Below are 19081 nucleotides of genomic sequence, written 5' to 3' on the forward strand. Positions count from 1 at the left end.
CCGACCTGAAACGTCAGCTTTCCTGCTGCTCTGATGCTGCTTGGCTTGCTGTATTATCCAGCTCTGCACCTAATTATAATCTGATCTTTATCCAGCTTGTTAAGATTTCTGCAAAATTAAACATCTTTATTCTAACATGCAGCTGTAATTAATCCACATAGTATCCTTGCCCTGATCTTTATACAGACTTGTGTAAGTGCACCAGGCACAAATTTAAGACCATAAGCAATATGAAGAGGAGTAGATGATTCAGCCCTGTGCACTTTTTAAGACTAATTTGTTATATTCTGTTGGATATACTGCAGAAAATCAGTTTGAAATAACAGGCTCCCCAGGCATTTATATTAAGGTCCATCGCAGTATCAGTCCAGTTTAGTCTGAAGGCAGTTTGTCGCAGTTTGAACTGCAGTTAAAGTGATTGCTGCTGAAGTGCATTCCTGCAGCGCAGAGCTGCAACGCAGCATTGGCTGATGATTGACACAGCAATGTACCAAGCAGCCTGTGGGAAGTTGATTGGAATTCGAAGGAGGATAATGTGTGCAAAATAATCCCCGGGGCAGCAATTCAATCCATTAATGCTGACAACATTGTTCACTTCAATTGCCTGTGGACACAATGTTGACCAGGTCATCAGCCAGATACTCCGAATCAACAGCTTTTGTTCCAAACCCTCTTGGACAGTTTCAGATTTTCTATCCCCTTGAGGGCTTTTGACTTGTCACGTTTAACTGCTTGAAGTTCTTTCTTGGTACTCCTACTAACATCGATTTTCCTCTTGTTTTGAGTTTGTCCTCAGAGTCTGATAGAATCATAAAGTGATACAACCATTCAGCCCATCTTTGTAGCAGTAATCCAATGAGTGTTTCTCCCGAGTGTTTTCAGTGTTGCTCCGCACATTTTGCCTTCTTCACGTGTTTGCTCATTTACCTTTTGAAAATTAGTGTTGAATCTGACATTCCCAGATCATAACTTGCTGTATTTAAAACCAAAAGGTAACAGAGTCATATTGATATATATCACAGAAACAGACCCAACTCGTCCAAGCCAACCAGATATCCTGAATAAAACTAGTCCCGTTTGCCAGCGTTTGGCCCATATCCCTCTAAACCCTTCCAATTCATGTACTCATCCAGATACCATTTTACATGCTGTGACTGTACCAGCCTCCACCACTCCCTCTGGCAGCTCATTCCATAAACGCACCACCCTCTGTGTGAAAATGTTGCCCCTTAGGTCCCTTTTAAATCTTTCCCCCTCTCACCTTAAACCTGTGCCCTCTAGCTTTGAACTCCCCAACCCTATGGAAAAGACCTTCTCTCTTCACCCTATCCAGGCTCCTCATGATTTTCTAAACCTCTATAAGGTCACCCCTCAGCCTCCAATGCTCCAGGGGAAAACAGCCCCAGCCTATTCAGCCTCTCCCTACAGCTCAGGCTCTCCAACCCTGGGAGGATCCTTATAAATCTTTTCTGAATCCTTTCAAGTTTCACAACCTCCTTCCTATAGCAGAACTGCACACAGTATTCCAGCAGTGACCTAACCAGTGTCCCATCCAGCCACAACATGACCTCCCAACTCCTGTACTCAAGGCACTGACCAATAAAGACAAGCGTACCAAATGCCTTCTTCACTCCCCTATCTCCCACACCATTGTTCCTTGCCTAAGGTATTTCCTGTCTGTCCAAACTAAAACTCAAGCCATGCCTGTTTATAACCCCTTACTTTATTTGATTTGATTTATTGTTGTTACACGTACCTAAGTACAGTGAACAGTTTTGTTTTGCAAACACTACAGGCAGATAGAACATAGAACATAGAACATAGAACAGTACAGCACAGAACAGGCCCTTCAGCCCACGATGTTGTGCCGACCATTGATCCTCATGTATGCACCCTCAAATTTCTGTGACCATATGCATGTCCAGCAGTCTCTTAAATGACCCCAATGACCTTGCTTCCACAACTGCTGCTGGCAACGCATTCCATGCTCTCACAACTCTCTGTGTAAAGAACCCGCCTCTGACATCCCCTCTATACTTTCCTCCAACCAGCTTAAAACTATGACCCCTCGTGCTAGCCATTTCTGCCCTGGGAAATAGTCTCTGGCTATCAACTCTATCTATGCCTCTCATTATCTTGTATACCTCAATTAGGTCTCCTCTCCTCCTCCTTTTCTCCAATGAAAAGAGACCGAGCTCAGTCAACCTCTCTTCATAAGATAAGCCCTCCAGTCCAGACAGCATCCTGGTAAACCTCCTCTGAACCCTCTCCAAAGCATCCACATCTTTCCTATAATAGGGCGACCAGAACTGGACGCAGTATTCCAAGTGCGGTCTAACCAAAGTTTTATAGAGCTGCAACAAGATCTCATGACTCTTAAACTCAATCCCCCTGTTAATGAAAGCCAAAACACCATATGCTTTCTTAACAACCCTGTCCACTTGGGTGGCCATTTTAAGGGATCTATGTATCTGCACACCAAGATCCCTCTGTTCCTCCACACTGCCAAGAATCCTATCCTTAATCCTGTACTCAGCTTTCAAATTCGACCTTCCAAAATGCATCACCTTGCATTTATCCAGGTTGAACTCCATCTGCCACCTCTCAGCCCATATCTGCATCCCGCTGCAGCCTACAACAGCCCTCTATACTGTCAACGACACCTCCGACCTTTGTGTCATCTGCAAACTTGCTGACCCATCCTTCAATCCCCTCATCCAAGTCATTAATAAAAATTACAAACAGTAGAGGCCCAAGGACAGAGCCCTGTGGAACCCCACTCATCACTGACTTCCAGGCAGAATGTTTTCCTTCTACTACCACTCGCTGTCTTCTGTTGGCCAGCCAATTCTGTATCCAGGCAGCTAAGTTCCCCTGTATCCCATTCCTCCTGACCTTCTGAATGAGCCTACCATGGGGAACCTTATCAAATGCCTTATTGAAGTCCATATACACCACATCCACAGCTCGACCCTCATCAACTTTTCTAGTCACATCCTCAAAAAACTCGATAAGGTTTGTGAGGCATGACCTACCCCTCACAAAGCTGTGTTACTGCATTTGATCAAGCCATGCTCTTCCAGATGGTCATAAATCCTATCCCTCAGAATCCTTTCTAACACCTTGCAGACGACAGACGTGAGACTTACTGGTCTGTAATTGCCGGGGATTTCCCTATTTCCTTTCTTGAAGAGAGGAATTACATTTGCCTCTCTCCAGTCCTCAGGTACGATTCCAGTGGAGAGCGAGGATGCAAAGATCTTCGCAAGTGGCGAAGCAATTGCATTTCTCGCTTCCCAAAGCAGCCGAGGACAAATCTGGTCCGGGCCTGGCAACTTGTCAATCTTAATGTTTGACAAAATTTTCAGCATATCAGCTTCCTCTATCTCTATCCATTCCAGCATGCACACCTGCTCTTCAAAGGTTTCATTCACTACAAAGTTCGTTTCTTTCGTAAAGACAGAAGCAAAAAACTCATTTAGGGCTTCCCCTACCTCCTCAGACTCCACACACAAGTTCCCTATGCTATCCCTGATCGACCCTACTCTTTCTTTGACCATTCTCTTATTCCTCACATAAGTATAAAATGCCTTTGTGTTCTCCCTAATCCGTTCTGCCAAGCCTTTCTCGTGCCCCCTCCTGGCTTTCCTCAGACCATTTTTGAGCTCCTTCCTTGCCTGCCTGTAATCCTCTAGAGCTGAGCTTGACCCTAGCTTCCTCCACCTTATGTAAGCTACCTTCTTCCTTTTCACAAGAAGCTCCACTGTTCTCGTCATCCAAGGTTCCTTTATCTTACCCCTTCTTGCTGTCTCAGAGGGACATATTTACTCATCACTCGCAACAACTGTTCCTTAAACAGTCTCCACATGTCTATAGTTCCCTTACCATGGAACAATTGCTCCCAGTCCATGCTTCCTAATCATGTCTAATCGCGTCATAGTTTCCTCTCCCCCAATTAAATATCCTCCCATTTTGCCTAATCCTCTCCTTCTCCATAGCTATGTAGATCATAGCAAACAAGGAAACACAGACCATGGGATGCTTAGACAGAATGAGGCATACAAGGGTACAGCTGTACAGGAGGTGTGCGAAGCCACATCTACATTATTTGAAATTAGAGAGGTCTCTTCAGCAGTCTAATAACGGCAGGGAAGAAGCTGTTCTTGAATCTGTCGGTGCGTGTGTTCAAGCTTCTGTATCTGCTCCCTGACAGAAGACGTTGGGACGGAGTATTTTTAAGACCTTTTTTTCAGATGAAGAGAAATTGAGTTGTAATTGGCTCCATTGCAACAGATCCTGCTCCATTTGCTGGTGGCAATGTTAGATCGACCTTTGTATTTGGTTTTATTTTTGCAGCGAATTGAATTAAACGTGAAGATCCAAAACGCTGATGAGATAAACGCTCACGAATGTTATGAGCACCAGAAGATTAATTTACTCATTTTAACTCTACTGAACGATCATTCCAAAGCAAGAAGGAACACAAGCATTGTTCCAAAAAGTTACCTCGATTTGCTTCGGTTTGATCGATTTATTATCTGTTATGTTTGACTCGAGTTGCTCCATATCTTTATCGAAGAGTATTGCAGAGAGATTTCTTAAATCAAACAGTACATTTACATGACTTAAATATTTTGTAACTTTACAGAGCTTGCAATGTGCTTTTAGTCAGAGCTAGGAGCTGCATATCTGATCTTTTCCTTAAATGTTTCAGAGTTCATCCACTTGACTGACTAGCTCCACCCAGAGGCTAAAGTAATCAAGTACAGTGCAACAAGTTCAGCTCTCTTCGCAGATGCTGACTGACCTGTCGAGTTTCTCCAGCAGTTTCTGTTTCTGCTTGTTACAACCCAATTATCAGGGATCAGACAAAATTAAACAAACATTCCAGCAGCATAACTGCTTCTGAAGCCACGATCCTGTGGGCTCAAGGTCCATTGTGCCCTCGAGCTGACATCTCTGTGCAGTACTGCACACGTGGTTCACTGTCAGGCATGTCCTTGTGCAGATGAGCTGTTAACCTGAGATCCTGTCTGCCAGTTCAACTAAACAGAGGTGGCACAGTTCAAAGAGGAAATGTCAGTTATTGGACTATTTTTGCCCCATGCTGCTCCCCTCTTCAATGTCAAAGAAAGAAGTAAAGACAGATTATTCATTCAGTTTCTGTTTGTGGGATCTTGCTACCTAGTAGAGGATAGTTATACCATCTGCCTGCTTGGCAATGACTGTGCTCACTGTAGAATGGAGCAGCCTGCAGTTATGAGTTGGTGCCATTTACATGAGGAGCATCTGTTTTAAGTAGAGATTATAAAGCTGTCAACTATTACACACTACCCATCGCTAGCCACTATTATCTGCTAATAGCTATCCACTCTGACTGTTATCCAGAAACAAAAGCAGAAATTACTGGAAAAGCTCAGCAGATCTGGAAGCATCTGTGGAGAGAAATCAGAGTTAGTGTTTTACATGGTTTGACCCTTACTCAGAGCACATTGTTGTCCAACTGTTCTCTCTCTTTGGGCTCTATCTCTACCTATCATTTACTCCTTACGTCCTCCCACACCCACCGTATCTTTTGCGTAAAGTCCAAAAGAGGAAGAGTCACTGGACACGAAATGTTAATTCTAATTTCTCTCCACAGACCTGCTGAGCTTTTCCAGCAATTTCTGTTTTTGTTTCTGAGTTCCAGCACCTGCAGTTCTTTCGGTTTTTTAATTTGTGAAGCTTTCCTCTGTCCTCATTCCCAGGATAATGGGGGGAGGCGGCAGTTAAAATCACTGGCCTTCAGCTCCAATACCACCCTTCTCTGTATTAGCTGGCTCTTCTCAGTGGGTGACACCAAAAACTTGTAGTTTCTCTTCAATGCCATCGGACCTTGACCAGTGTCCTGGCTGCGGCAGTGGTTACGACTCTCGGCCAGCTGAAGACTAGCCCGAGCAGATGGAAGGAGTTCTCCCCCCATTTCTTTCTCGGGGCGGGGGGGTGCAGTAGAAGAGAGGAGCACCACACCTGGCAAGTTTCGGCCTCCACTGTCCCCTAACCCCCACCACTAACAATTCCACACTCCACTTCCTCCCACCATCAGCCTCCTCCCATCCTCACAGGCCCAGTGGTTAACATTGCTTAGGACTCTCACTGCCAGGGAACAAAGGATGATACAGCACAGGAACAGGCCCTTCGGCCCTCCAAGCCCATGCCAAACCGTTTTGCCCTGCCACACTAAAACTGTCTTCACTTTCAAGACCCGTATCTCTTACTACTCATGCATTTGCCCATGTGCTTGTTGAATGCTGTTATTACACTGCTGCAAGCCGCTCCGCTGGCAATGCCTTTGCGTGAAAAGCTTACCTTGTGCATCTCTTGTTCTCCCAGCTTCCACTTAAGTGCATCAATCCTCCTCACTTCAACCGCTCCCTGTGGTCCCATTCTCACCATTGTCTGGGTGAAGAATTCCTTCCACAAAGATATAAATTAGGAGCCATGGCAAGCCCTTCCATCCATCAGGCCTGCTCTGCTACTGAATAAGATTGTTGCTGATTCTGAATTGCCTATTGGAATTATTCATGGCGGTCTTATATTTTATCATGCCCAGTTCTATCTCATTGAAAATTTGTAATGTGCATGTCTGCATGTGTCACGTGTGTTTGGGTGTGCATATGCGCACGTGTGTGCACATGTATACATGTGCGTATGTGCATGTGTATACATGTCCATATGTACATGTGTGTGCATGTACATGCATGTGTATATGTGTGCATGTATATACATGTGCGTGTGTGCATGTGTGCATGTGTATACATGTCCATATGTACATGTGTGTGCATGTATATACATGTGCGTATGTGCATGTGTGTGCACATGTATACATGTCCATATGTACATGTGTGCATGTATATGCATGTGTATATGTGTGCATGTATATATATGTGCGTATGTGCATGTGTGTGCACGTGCACAGATGTGCATATAGAACATAAAACATTACAGCGCAGTACAGGCCCTTTGGCCCTCGATGTTGCGCTGACCTGTTGAAACCAATCTGAAGTCCATCTAGCCTACACTATTCCATTATCATCCATATGTTTATCCTCAGGACGAGTAGTAGATGAGTAGCAGTAGGACGAGTTTTCCTTAAATCCCCTCTAAACCTTCTGCCTTCAACCTTAAAATTATGCCCTCTTGTGCTGGCACTTCAACTAAGTTGCTTCCCATCCACCCTCACCACCCTCTCTTATACATCTCAGTCAGTTCCATCTCAGCTTTCTTTGCTCGAAAGGCAATAACCTGAACTTAATCAATCTCACTTCCTAGCTAAAATGCTCCAACCTAAGCAACACCCGAGTGAATCTCCTCTGCACCTCGTCCAGTGCAATCACATCTTTCCTATAGTGAGAAGGCCAAAACTGCACATAGTACTGTAGCCGTGGCCAAAATCCTGTGCAGCTCCAACATACCCATCTGAGCTCTGAGGAAGGATCACCGGACCCGAAACGTTAACTCTGTCGTTTTCTTCACAGGTACTGCCAGACTTGCTGAGTTTTTTCTTGCAACTCTGTTTTTGCTCCTGATTTACAGCATCCACAGTTCTTATCCAACATATTCCGGTCGCCACATTACCAAAACGATGTGGATGCTTTGCAGAGGGTGCAGAGGAGGTTCACCAGGATGTTGCCCCCGGAGGGTGCTAGCTATGAAGAGAGGTTGAGTAGATTGGGATTATTTACATTAGAAAGGCAGAGATTGAGGGGAGACATATGTGCATGTGTATGTATGTGCATGTGTATGTGTGTGCACGTGTATTCATGTGCATATGCACTTTTTTTGTTTGTATTGCATATGTGTTTGTGCATGTGCACACTTCTCTATGTGTATCTTCATGTTTACATGTGTGCATATGTATGTGTTCATTTGCAGACATCTCTGTATATGTGTGTATATGTACAATCATACATATGTGCACATATATATGTGTTTGCATGTGTGTGCACACATGTAAGATTGTGCGTGCATGTGCATTTGTGATAAGTGATTGCAAAGTGTCTTCTGGTTTAAGTAGTCACTCTTTCTCAGGCTGGATTTACAGCTTTATGCATCGAGGCAGAACTAAGGCAATATTTGTGGTGTTACATGTGAACATGATAAATAAAACTATACAACTGAAAATCTTGGCTATTGGTTATGTTACAAGATTTACTTTCTGTTTCCAGGGTGCAGGTAGAATTCTACGTGAATGAGAACACCTTCAAGGAACGACTGAAACTCTTCTTCATTAAAAACCAAAGATCAAGTAAGTGAAATGGTTAGGATTATTGCAGAGACAAATCAACAGTACACTTCCCACACTTGCAACGAGCTGTATCATAACCTGCACAGTAGTCAAACACAGAATGAATAAAGCAACGCTTGCATGTCACATCTCTGAGAAACATCTTGGAGGACTCGGCATCCAATTTAAAATGTTGGTGTAGCGACTGAAAAACGTCCCTGCCACGTTGTATACAATAAAATCCCACAGACAGCAATGCATGTATCAATGCTCTGCAGCCAATGTGAGCATTAAGCCTGTTCACTTCAGTGAATTAAAACAAATTGTCGAGCCTTTGAGTCATTGTGCAATTTCCTAATGGCCCCTTGGGTGTACGGGACTCGATAAAAACATAGCGACGCACTGTCAAAGATTTTTTCTGTTGCATTCATCAGGACAGATGCAAGAATGCCAAATTTCAAAGGGAGCAAAACATTTATGAGAATTGTTCCTTTGTGCATTCTCAGTGGCACCCCTTAACCAGTTGGTATTGACTTGCCAACTAATCAGGCCTCCCTTCACCTCTAAATTGTTGCTCCCTTTGTATCTGTCCTGATGCATGCGTGATGAAGAGCTATAGCATGACTCATTGTTGATCGCAATACTTAGCGCCCCAATGCTCCTGCTCCAGCTACAAGCTGTGCCCATTTAAATGAAGGGAAGAGTGAATGTGTCTTGGTATATGTCACACTACATTAAACCTATGAATTTGCTAGGGCAGCAAAGAATTTTGTTCACGTCCTTTCCAGGTAAGTAAAAACATTAAAAAAATGCTGAGCTTGTCGGCCCATAAACAAGAATAAAACTGAGAAAAGGAAATTGGATTTGAAAGGAAGAGATGCAGAGAGAAAATAATGAATTCCAGTGATTTTTAATAGTGATCCCAACCCACCCACTGCATTGAATGAAGTAGTGTAGTCGTTATTAAGATAAGGCACAGGTTGGATATGATGTGACATAATGCGTGACAGCCTGAAATTACCGTTGAGACTGGCATTAAAAAATAAGTGCAGTCATGGGTTATGTTTACGTATGACATTTCATTAGGTGCTTTAGAAACATATGTATTAGCATGTCGGTGTTGTCAACACTCATTGCCCATCCCTGAACTGAGAAGGAGGCAGTGAGATGCCACAGTCTGCATGAATGATATCACAGAGGCTCGATGCACTTGTCTGGCTTGCTCGACAGCTTCATGCGACAGCTAAGAGTCAACCACATTGTTCTGTGTCGGGAGTCACGTATAGGCCGGGGTTTCCTTCTCTAAAGGAGAGGAACACAGCAGTTGGAGTTGGGGAGGTGATGACCCAGTGGTGTTATCGCTGGACTGTTAATCCAGAGACCCAGATAACGTACTGGGGACCTGGGTTCAAATCCCACCATGGCAGATGGTGGAATTTGAATTCGAAAAAGTATCTGGAATTAACAATCTAATGAATCCATTGCCAATTGTTGGGAAAACCCCATCTGGTTCACTAATGTCCTTTAGGGAAGGAAACTGTTATCCTTACCTGGTCTGGCCTACATGTGACTCTAGACCCACAGCAATGTGGCTGACTCTCAACTGCCCTCTGGGGGATGGGGCAATAAAAGCTGCCTGGTCAGTGACACCCTCGTCCAATGAATGAATAAAGGAAAAAAAAATTAGATTTCCACCAGAATCTGGTGATTGCATGGTCAATTTGCTTGATACAGAGAAACTTTTATTTAAAACATTCCAGATGGACTTTGATGAACTGAACTTAAATTACCCGGTTGCCCTGTTGGGATTTGAAAATCGCATCTCCACATTTTTAATCCATGCTTCTAGATCACTACTCCAGCGGCATTCCCACTGTGCTACAGTTACCTGTGCCATGTGATGATGGGAACAGCATATTAGTCTTTTAAACCTTGCATGTGTCACGTTTCTGTTCAAAGTGAGGAATGAAAGGTGGGAAAGAGATCCAACAAAGCCAATATAGTTGGAAGATTGCAAGACTAGAGTGCTTGCAGCCCGACGTGCTTCATTTCAAGATGAGACATCTGGTCTAATTCTATCTGACAAGTCGCACGAACTCGGCGGCAATGTTGCTGCTGCTAGATTTTCAATTGGAACCTTTACACATGTCTCCCTCTGGTGGCTGATGTGCCTCTCAGCAACACATGCAAAACCATTTCGATTTACTCCATGCTATGTTTAGCTTACTTTTTCTCCATGGATGCTGCCTGACCCGATGTGATCTCCAGCATTTTTTGTTGTTTTCAGTACAGATTCCAGCAGCTGCAGTAATTTGCTCCTGAATTTACTCCATAACTATTTCCACTCTTGGGACCGAGTCAATTCCTCCTGAATTGTAGAATGAGTTTAGAATGCTTAATGTGTGAAGGAGAAAAGACTGCAGGTTCGGCGGGAGCGGAAAACTGTGGTAAAACACTTTAAAACGGTAATAGATATTGTTTTGCAAATCCCACATGATTGTACTGAGATACCAACCCCTGAGATACAAACTGAGATATGTGGCTTAAGTTTGGGCTGATTCAGACAATCTCAGGCTTAAACTGATTAACAAAATTCTGTTTAACATACTCCCTGGTTGGCCTGACTGTGTCTCATGTTCGTCTGATCGCTGTTCAATATGGGTATTCCACAAGGAACAAATCTCTGCCCCTTGTCTGTCTGATATATCATTACACGACACACTTATGACCCAGAGGCCGACAGCTGAACCACAGTCAGCCTTTCCATTCTCGGTATTTGCAACGTAGTAAAATAAAACCATCAAAGACTCCCCAGTTGTCACTTTGATGGTCCTTAACTAAACTTCTAAGTAACCTACCCCAGAATTTGCAAATAATTAATTTCCAGGTGCTGGTTTTTGTATTTGAAACAAAAGATTGAACTATTTATTAAATACACGGTAACTTTAGAAAAGAGAATGTTGTACAAACTGATTAATGTCTTGTGCTTTAAACCCGAAACATTCGTTTTCAGGATAATAAAATGTGAGGCTGGATGAACACAGCAGGCCCAGCAGCATCTCAGGAGCACAAAAGCTGACGTTTCGGGCCTAGACCCTTCATCCCCCTCTCATGAAGGGTCTAGGCCCGAAACGTCAGCTTTTGTGCTCCTGAGATGCTGCTGGGCCTGCTGTGTTCATCCAGCCTCACATTTTATTATCTTGGATCCTCCAGCATCTGCAGTTCCCATTATCACTCACACATTCGTTTTCAGGCCCATTTACACAAAAAAAACAGACAGACACTGAAACACAGCTAAGGGATGAATGAAAGAAAACAGCAAGATTGGTCAGATTGCTGAAATGGTTTTCACAATGTGTTGTCTCACATTAAGGGGAGGTGATGGTCTAGTGGTATTATAAGAACATATGTAGAACATAGAACAGTGCAGCACAGCACAGACCTCTCTGCCCACTATGTTGTGCCAACCTATTATCCTACTAAGTTCAAACTACCCTGCATACCCTACATTTTACTATCCTCCATGTGCCTATCCAAGAGTCGCTGAAAAGTCTGTAAAGTATCTGACTCCACTAGCATTGCCGGCAGCACATTCCGCACACCCACCTCTCTCTGTGTGAAGAACCTACCTCTGACATCTCCCCTACACCTTCCTCCAATCACCTTAAAATTATGTCCCCTCGTAATAGTCATTTCCACCCTAAGAAAAAGTCTCTGACTATCTGCTCTGTCTTTGCCTCTCATCATCCTGTACACCTCTATGAAGTCACCTCTCATCCTTCTTCTTCTATTATCGTTGGACTGTTAATCCAGAGACCCAGATAATGTTCTGGGGACCTGGGCTTGAATCCCACCACGGCAGATGGTGGAATTTGAATTCAATAAAATATCTGGAATTAAGAATCTAATGATGGCATGAATCCATTGTCAATTGTCAGGAAAAACCCACCTGGTTCACTAATGCCCTTTAGGGAAGGAAACTGGCATCCTTACCTGGTCTGGCCTACATGTCACTCCAGACTCTCAGCAATGCGGGTGACTCTTAACTCTGGGCAATTAGGGATGGGCAATAAATGCTGCCTGGCCAGTGACACCCTCATCCTGTGAATGAATGAAGGATAAAAATGTGGGTGTTTTCCTGAAACATTGTTCAGGGTCACCTTCTCAGTTCACCCAGGAGAAGGCAGCAAGACACAGCTGTCTACGCTCAGGGCTTGTGGAAGCTGGTGTAACAGATTAGGCAGGAAGTTTTCAATGTCTCAGCCACTGCCCAGAACCAGGATGAGCAAGCTGAGCATAGCACAGGGAACCATTCAAGCCAGGGAAGGAGTGAAAGGGAAAGATGGGTGTAGTCGGGGATAGTATAATCAGGAAAGTAGATACTTTTCTCTGTGGACAGGATAGAGAGTTCCAAAAGTTGCATTGCCTCCGTGGTGTCTCTGTTCAGGATTTCTCATTTGAGCTGCAGTGGAACTCTGAGTGAGAGCGGAAACATCCAGTTGCTGTAGTCCATGTAGGTACCAATTGTGCAGGTAGAAAGAGGAAAGAGACTCTGCTGGGGGAACATGAGCAGCTGGAAGAAGGTAATAACCTCTGGAAATCTGCCCGAGCCTCGAGGAAATTGGCACATGGTTAACAAGATTAAAGAGATAAATGTGTGACTCAAAGACTGGTGTGGGAAATACGAGTTTCAATACATGGGACGTTGGTGGGGAAGCAGGCTGAAGCTGTTCTGATGGGATGGGGTCCACCTGAATCATTGCTGGGGACCAGAGTCTTGGGAATTGGAGAACTAGGGCTGTAGATAGGGCTTTAAACTACAAAGGTGAGGGCTGTGTTTCAGCTGCAGGGAGAATGATGGGAAAAGTTCGAGTTGGAGAGGATTCAGCAAAAGTTTTTAAAGTTTCCAGAATGAGTAATAGAACAGACGATAAGGAAAGGCTCAGGAATCTAGCTTCAGGCACAGCAGATAGGGTGTCAGCAATGAGAAGGTGGGGGCCAGGCAACGCAGAATTGGATTTGTTGTAGTTAATCGCATGCAGTGGATGAAGCAAGATGAATGAGCTGGCAGCTCAGACTGAAATTGGCAGCCATGATACTGTGGGCATCACAGAGATGTGGCTGCAAGGGGATCTGGTTTGGGAAGTATACATCCAAGGATTTGTGAGTTTTAGAAAGAACAGGCAGATGGGCAGTGGGGACAGGCTTGCCTTGTTACCAAATGAAATTAAATCGATAGCAAGAAATGATATAGAGTTGAAAGGTGTTGAACCTGTGTGGTTGGCATTGAGGAACTGCAGAAGGTAAAAGCCCCTGGAGGGAATTACGTACAGGCTTCTTAGCAGCAGTCAGGGTGTGTGGGATAATGAATCAGGCGATAGAAAAGGCACTATTACAATAATCCTGGGGGGCTTCAATATGCTGATGGATTGGGAAAATCAGGTTGGTATGCAATCCTAAGATAAGGAATTCGTGGAATATCTAAGAGATGGTCTTTTGGAGCAGTTTGTGGTAGAGCCCATTAGGAAACTAGGAAATTCTAGATTTGGTGATGTGTAATGAGGCAGACTTGATTAGGGAGCTTAAAGTGAAGGATGCCCGAGAAGGCAGTGACCCTAATAGGATATAATGCACTCTGCAGTTTGAGAGAGAAAGTCTGGAATCCGATGTAATGATATTAGAATGAAGCAGGAGGCGATGGCCTAGTGGTATTATTGCTGAAATTTTAAACCAGAGACCCAGGTAATGTTCTGGTGGCTTAGGTTTGAATCCTGCCATGGCAGATGGTGGATTTGAATTCGTTAGAATATCTGGAATTAAGAATCTAATGATGACCATGAACCCATTGTCGATTGTCAGGAAAACCCACCTGGTTCACTAATGTCCTTTGGGGAAGGAAACTGCCATCCTTACCTGGTCTGGCCTACATGTGACCCCAGAGCCACAGCAATGTGATTGACTCTTAACTACCCTCTGGACAATTAGGGATGGGCAATAAGTGCTGCCTGGTCAGTGATGCCCTCATCCTGTGAAAGAATAAAGAGAAAACAAGACACAAGGGAGGAGTGGGTTGAAAGGGAACCTTAGCAGGGAAGATGGTGGAGCAGCAATGGCAGGAGCTTCTGGGGTAATTCAGGAGGCAAAGCATACACTCATTGCAAGGTAGAACAAACATACTAAGGGAAGGATGAGGCAACCATGGTTGATAAGGGAAGTCAGGGACAGCATAAAAGCAAAAGAAAGAGCGTACAATATAGTGAAGATTAATAAGAAGCCAGAGGATAGGGAAACATTTAAAAACCAGTAGAAGATTACTGAAAAAACAATAAGGAGGAACGGATGAAATATGTGATTAAGTTAGCTAGTAGTAAGATAAAAGAAGATTGCAAGAGTTTTCTTAGAAATATAAGAAGTAAGAGCGAGGCAAGAGCAGATGTTAGACCACTGGAAAATGAGGCTGGAGAAGTATTAATGGAAAACACAGAAACGGCAGAGGAACTAATTGGTACTTTCATGCTGGAATACATCAGCAGCATACCGGGACTCCAAGACAGTCAGGGGGCAGAGGTGAAGGAGAAGGTGCTGGGGAAGCTAAAAGGGCTGAAGGTGGATAAATCACCAGGACCAGATGGGCTACAGCCCAGAGTTCTGATGTAGACGGCTGAGGAGATTGTGGGAGTATTGGTGGTGATCTTGCAGGAATCACGGCAGTCAGGGACAGTCCCAGAGGAGAGGACAATGGCTAATGTCACACCCCTGTTTAAGAAGCGAGGGAGGCAGATGATGGGAAACTCTTGGCCAGTTAGCCTGACCTCGGTCATTGGTAATATTTTAGAGTCAGTTATTAAGGATGAGATTATGGAGTGTTGAAAAGTGCATGGTAAATAGGGAAGAGTCAGCACGGATTCAGCAAGGGGAGGTCTTGCCTGAAAAATCTATTAGAATACTTTAAGGAGATAACAAGCAAATTAGATAAAGGAGAGTCAGTGGACATGATCCATTTGGATTTCCTGAAGGCCTTTGACAAGATGCCACACAGGAGGCTGCTATATGGGATAAGAATTCATGGTGTTAGGGGCAAGGTACTGGCATTAAGGCTGAAGGCAGGGAGTCGGGATAAACGGGTCTTTTTCAGGATGGCAACTGGTGACTAGTGGAGTTCTGTAGGGGTCAGTGTTGGGACCACAACTATTTATGTTATACATTAACATCTGGGTGACAGAACTGAGGCATTGTTGCTAAGTTTATAGATGACACAAAGATAGATGGAGGGACGGGTGGCGTTGAGGAAGCAGGGAGGCTGCAGAAGGACGTGGACAGGTTGGGAGAGTGGGTAAAAAAAAATTGGCAGATTGAATACGACGTAGCAAAGGGTGAGGTTAGACATTTAGGTCAGAAGAAGACAGCCATAGACTATTTTCTAAATGGGGAAAGACTTTGTAAATCTGAAATGCAAAGGGACTTGGGAGTTTTAGTTCAGGATTCCCTTAAGGTGAGCATGCAGGTTCAGTGGCAGTTCGGAATGCAATGCAAGTAAACATTCATTTCAAGAGGGCTAGAATATGCGAACAGAGATGTACAGCTGAGGCTGTATAAGGCTCTGGTCAGACCATATTTGGAATATTGTGAGCAGTTTTGGGCCCTATATCTAAAGAAGGATGTGCCAACGTCAGAGAGGGTCCAGAGGAGGTTTCCAAGAATGAACCCAGGAATGAAGAATTTGGCATAAATGGAGTGGCTGAGGAATCTGGGTCTGTACTCAATGGAGTTTGGAAGGATGAGGAGAGACAGCATTGAAACTGAGAGGCCTGGATAGAGTGGACATGGAGAAGATGATTCCACTAGAAGGAGAGAGTAGGACCTGAGGGCACTGCTTTTAGAGTGAAGGGATGACCCTTTAAACTGAGATGAGGAGGAATTCCTTCAGCCAGAGAGTGATGAATCTGTGAACTCATTGCCACAGAATGCTGCAGAGGCATAGTCATTGAGTGTATTTAAGTTAGAGATAGAGATGTTATTGAAGGGGATGGACGGTTACTGAGAGAAGGCAGGAGAATGGGATTGAGAAATTTATCAACTGTGATTGAATGGTGGAGGAGACTCGATAGGGCAAATGGCCCAAGTCTGCTCTGTGGTTTAATGATCTCACCTCACAGAAAACATAGTTCAAAACAAAACTTAAATCTACTTCCACTCTAACAGACCAATTCACTTCTCCAAGGCCTCAATTACCATTCAACAACTGCCATCTGCTAAACATAGGGTCTCTTTCAGACTTACCAGGACCAATTTCCAGTGACTGATCTCATTAATAGCCAACTACTGCTGTCTGTTTCAACACAATGCTCTTTCCCTGTCCATTAGAAACATTTTAATCAAGGTTCACCCTGCAATTAGTTGCCAGGCCTGTTCTCCCAAACAAAACGGTTGTTTGGTCTGTTCTTCTCCTTTTAACACAGGCTGTGCTAAAGTCCACAAGTTATTTCCATTTCATAATTCAAAACTGATTAAAAAGAAAATAAAAATAATGAAAAATCAGCATGGGTGCTATCAACACACACCTTATTTAAAGTCAATTCTTATACAATAAACAAAAATCTCTCTCGGCTATGAATATTCTTAATGACCCCGCTTCTACAACCCCCTGCCATAAAGAAGTCTACAGATTCACTACCTCCTAAGAGAAACAAATTCCTGCTCATTTCTGTCTTAAAGGGGCAACACTTTATTCTGAGATTATGCCCTCCGATCCATGACTAACCCAGAAGGGGAACTAATCTCTCCGTATCCATCCTGTCAACTCCCCTCACAATTTGGATGGCAATATCCTTCCCTTGGTTGCAGTCCAGCTTTCTGAATTAGTCCATTAATGTAACACTTGATGGCATTGAGTTCCCATCTGTCACTTTTCCATCTCATCACCAGCTTAGCTCTGCAGTTAGCTTTGGGCAGAAGGATCAAGGTCTTTTAGTTTGCTGTGGTCCACAAAGTTCGCTGCCATGTCCTGAAAGCCTATTAACAAATAACTGGTTGCCTGAGACTCGAACTGGTGAGAACGTGCTTCCAACTACTCAGATAACATTATCTTCAACAACCACATGTTTAGCTCGCTCATATTAAATCCAGTTCACTATCCTTGCTATGTTTCTTTAGATCACTGATGTGAGGTCTATTTACTGTTTATAAATGTTAGTCTGTTCCCAATACTGACACAGGCATTAGGTTGTACAACATTGCTCTCCAGTCATTTCTGCTGATTTGGACCCTTAGAGTGTTTCAGGTTCATGCCCGCTAAAATATGCCTCACAGTAAGTTGTCACCTTATTCCTGTTGGAACTCCTTTAAATAAAATCTGATTTAATTTCCAGTAAAGATGATGCTGCAACTTGATTAGACTTCTCACAATGTATAATAGACTTCAGGACTGAGACAACACAGTGTGGAGCTGCAGGAAAACAGCAGGCCAGGCAGCATCAGAGGAGCAGGAAAGTTGATGTTTAGGGTTGGGTCCCTTCTTCAGAAAAAGTGACACTGTTTCTTTCCTGAAGCAGGTTCCTGACCCGAAATGTCAGCTTTCCCGCTCCTCTGATGCTGCCTGGCCTGCTGTGTTCCTGCAGCTCCACTCTGTGTTGTCTCTAACTCCAGCATCTGCACTTCTTACTATCTCTGAGACTTCAGGACTGGAGAGTTTATAATGCACCATTTTATTTTATTTGCTGTAAGGATTACATAACTTTACTAACAGATCCCATGGGTTTTTTCTCAAATTATATTTCATATATTGAACTGCATTGCTTTTCAAAAAGTGGCTTTTTTTAAAAACTACCTCACAAAAATTTAGCTCTTATGACCTTCAGTTTCTTCAGTTGTTATGGAAGTTATAAAAATGGACCATTGATTTTTGAATTCTACTATCTGGTTTTAATAGCTGGGAATGTACATGGATTTTACAAAAGGAACAATACTGACACCTCACTGGTTTGAGCCATGCTTCTTGAGCCCATCAATAAGCAAGAACCAGTTTGAACTGACATTAATATCTCATCAAAATAACTGTGATGCGTCACTTGGATCTGTATCTCTTGTTTGGTTTACATATTGGAAGTTTCACATATTGAATTGAAAGGTTCATCTTCTGATTATCCATCTTGGGGGGAAAATATTGAAACCAGATACAGGAATACACGAATGGACTACATTTCAGGCAACAGCTTTCAGGTAGAGCAGGGAGAGGAAAAACAGATTTGCTATAGCAAAACTGGAAGACTCTCTTCCTGTTTTCTCTCAGACTTACGGGATAACGCCTGGTATAAAGCAACTCAGAACCTTTTGCGGGTCACCAGACGTGAAACATTAACTCTGGTTTTTCCTTCACAGTTGCTGCCAGACCTGCTGAGCTTCTCCAATAACATTGCTTTTGCTTCTGATTTACAGCATCCGCAGTTCTACCATTTTTGATTTTGTTGTGTCAGAGAAACATCCATTCACCAAGAACTCAAAAATACTTGTAAATTTCATTCCCGCTGAGCACCAGAGCCATCAATTAAACAACTAAATAAAAAGCAAAGCATTGTAGTGTCTGGAGATTTGGTCCAACATGACTCCTCTTTGGAGCACTGAAAAAGGGTCATATTAGACTCAACATGTTCACTCTGCTTCTCTCTGTACAATGCTCCAAACGTAAACTTGAATTACTCTTAAATTTTAAAACTTCGTATTCTTCAATTTTCTTTATATATGAGACATTGTTTCTTTTTAAATCCTCATTCCTGTGTTTGTAAGCATGTGTTTTTTTCAGTTAGCAAGCAATAAAAT

The 19081-nt window shown here is 43.4% G+C and overlaps 1 protein-coding gene across 5 annotated transcripts in view; it reads left to right on the top strand.

Annotated features, from left to right (window-relative positions):
* The window catches only part of kcnt1b (potassium sodium-activated channel subfamily T member 1b), a 406769-nt gene that overhangs the window by 210185 nt on the left and 177503 nt on the right, over positions 1-19081 (top strand). For all 5 annotated transcript variants that reach the window (XM_048559135.2, XM_048559137.2, XM_048559136.2 and 2 more), the window contains one exon: positions 8208-8287. In XM_048559135.2, coding sequence (XP_048415092.1) covers positions 8208-8287 — 80 coding nt within the window. The remainder of the gene's footprint in view (positions 1-8207; positions 8288-19081) is intronic.

This window comes from Stegostoma tigrinum, chromosome 29, assembly GCF_030684315.1.
Source record: "Stegostoma tigrinum isolate sSteTig4 chromosome 29, sSteTig4.hap1, whole genome shotgun sequence".
In the NCBI taxonomy this organism is placed as follows: Eukaryota; Metazoa; Chordata; class Chondrichthyes; order Orectolobiformes; family Stegostomatidae; genus Stegostoma; species Stegostoma tigrinum.